The 2350-nt window shown below is 50.2% G+C and overlaps 1 protein-coding gene across 1 annotated transcript in view; it reads left to right on the plus strand.

Moving 5' to 3' along the window:
- Positions 1–324: 324 nt before the first annotated feature.
- MAA_10341 (F-box domain-containing protein) overlaps positions 325–2350 on the plus strand; it is a gene marked incomplete at both ends in the record, with an annotated part of 3635 nt that continues 1609 nt past the window's right edge. The window contains 3 exons of the mRNA XM_007828339.2: positions 325–580; positions 1158–1299; positions 1658–1997. Of these exons, the coding sequence (XP_007826530.2) occupies positions 325–580; positions 1158–1299; positions 1658–1997 (738 nt within the window). The remainder of the gene's footprint in view (positions 581–1157; positions 1300–1657; positions 1998–2350) is intronic.

The raw sequence follows: 2350 nt of genomic DNA on the forward strand, positions 1-2350 counted from the left end.
GCATTCCTGGATATGGTCCGACAATGACTGGCTATCTCGAAGACAGCTCATTGGGGTTATGCTAGTACGATATCGGACCGGATTTTGAGCTGAATGCCCAAAATCCGGCCCACCCTCTGGCCTCTGGCGGGTCTTAACCTTGACTGTCTCGGCCTCTCTTGCTCACCGCACTGTTTTGTAAGTAGGGGAGCGAAATCGCCCATTAACCATGCGGGCAACAAGCTGGGTTAGGCTAACTTGAACGTGTTTGCAGAAATTGCACTGCGACCATTAATTTCTACTCCCATCAAGGTCATCCACATCCGCAGTCTTTCTTGGCTTACCATGAAAGCGGTTCCCGCGCTGTACGCAATCTTTTCGTCCGATGACGAGATAATGTATCATTTCGGCCGTAGGCCACCACTATCGGAAGATTTTCGACACTTTGCCGACTGGGCCTTTGGTCCAAAAGGCTTGAAATCATTGAAAGTTGTCTTTTACGGAGATGCTTCCTTTGGTGCAACAATACAAGATCAGGCTGTCATCCTCCAGCGCAATGCCACGATGCCGAATAACTATGACATTATCCGACACTATGATGGTAGGATTGACCTGAGGCGTAACGAATTTTTGCGAGACTATTGTTACTTTCTGGAATCGTGCCCAAGCGAAGAATTATTTGGAAAATGAATCATCGTGTAACTAAGGATACGGTAACGGATACATGCAGCACATTGGGGCAGTATCTCCTTCGTTGCCAAAGTGTAACAAGTATGACTGGCGCTATCCTGACGCTGTATGTCACAGTGGTCTTGTCTATGTCATCTTCTTCAACTGCGACCAACGCTGTCCCCTGGGCACACCAGCCACTGTACAAGCCAGTTGTGTGCGGGGCTATGTTTGTCCCCGTTTGTGGCTGTCTCTCATTGCATCCGCCATAGTCAGTCACAGACATTTTACTCTCCATTGCCTCCAGTACCTCCTTTCATCCCGTCCGTCGCGGCTTTGTGAGAGCCCATCACCTACCCACGTAATAAACGTGAGAGCGCCAACTGATAACGTACAAAGTTGCGGCCATGAAAGATGACGAAAGAGGGCAAACCAATGGGTTTGCTTGCCCTACGTATTTACAATCCAACAAACTTCCGCTCTGCATCGCCCCGCTCACCATCCCGCAGTCAGTCGTGGCATCTGGGCCTTCGCAGATCTCGTAGTCCTGGACAAACTTATGAACCGCATTACATGTGACATCGAACCCTACGGTAATCCTCTGCCAACGCATGTATTCGACTTTGTGGTGGGTTCGCCAACCGGAGGAGAGTAAGGACATCCCGTATATTGTTCCCAACGTTTGTCCCCTAGCTTATCCAGCCGAATGCCACAGTTTTAGTGCCGTACAGCTTGGCCATTTGGGCCAAACGGTTTCGGAAGCTAAAAAGGCATATGCAGGTATTGTGGCCGAAAGCGTTTCCTTTCCGAGAGACTCAGAAAAGACCAAATTCGACCCCCGGAAACTGGAAGAGAGCGTAGGGATGCTCCTAGAGAGAACTTGCAGTCGAGGTCGTCAAAGGTTGCCGAGCGGAAAGGGTAATTGTCATATCAATATGTAAGTATGCAATTCAATAATAAACAACCACTCCCTCCCTCTTGGCCGAATCTTCGGCTTACTTCTTGCTAGGGCCGTCCGGTCAATTGCCCAGCAGCCCACCAAAACGGGCCACCATGAGGCTGATCTGATCAATCACATCTTGGACGAGGCAGTCCGCCTCTTCCCCGAGCGTGAGATTGCCTGTCTTGTTTGCATTGGAACAGACGGCGCGCCATTCACAGACGCGGCGAAGGGTAGTCTCGCGGATGCCTATGCTCCCGTTGAGGCGATTGGAGATGCGCATAAGTATTTGACTGCGAAAGCGGCCATGGTGCTCAAGAGACTCCAAGCGGACGGTCTGTACTTTCGATTCGCTTTTGATGATTATGGTGTTCTCCAAAACATTGCAGCAGGAGAATGGGAGAAGCAAGTGTGCCTTTTTGCGAACGAGTATTTGCGCCAACATGACATATCCCAACACCTCGATGAAGCTGCTGCTGTATTGAAGAGGGCACTGTGATTCGCCGTACCGGTTTGTTGATCTCAAAGAAATTGTTCCAGTGTTGGTCTATCAAGCCAACTAACGACGCTATCCCCCCCGATGGATTTGACGGCGGCCCATAATAGGCATGTTACAGCTGGCCTCGATCAAGGGCGATGGCGATGTGAAGCCCAACAGTCGCCTGCTTATGAAGCGAGTGGAAAAAATAGAGCAAATGAGTTGTCAGTGGATGATCTGGAATTCGACGTCGTGCCCATATCGGACCTTGAGGAGCACAAGGC

Source organism: Metarhizium robertsii (assembly GCF_000187425.2).
Source record: "Metarhizium robertsii ARSEF 23 chromosome Unknown MAA_Scf_31, whole genome shotgun sequence".
Taxonomy (NCBI): Eukaryota; Fungi; Ascomycota; class Sordariomycetes; order Hypocreales; family Clavicipitaceae; genus Metarhizium; species Metarhizium robertsii.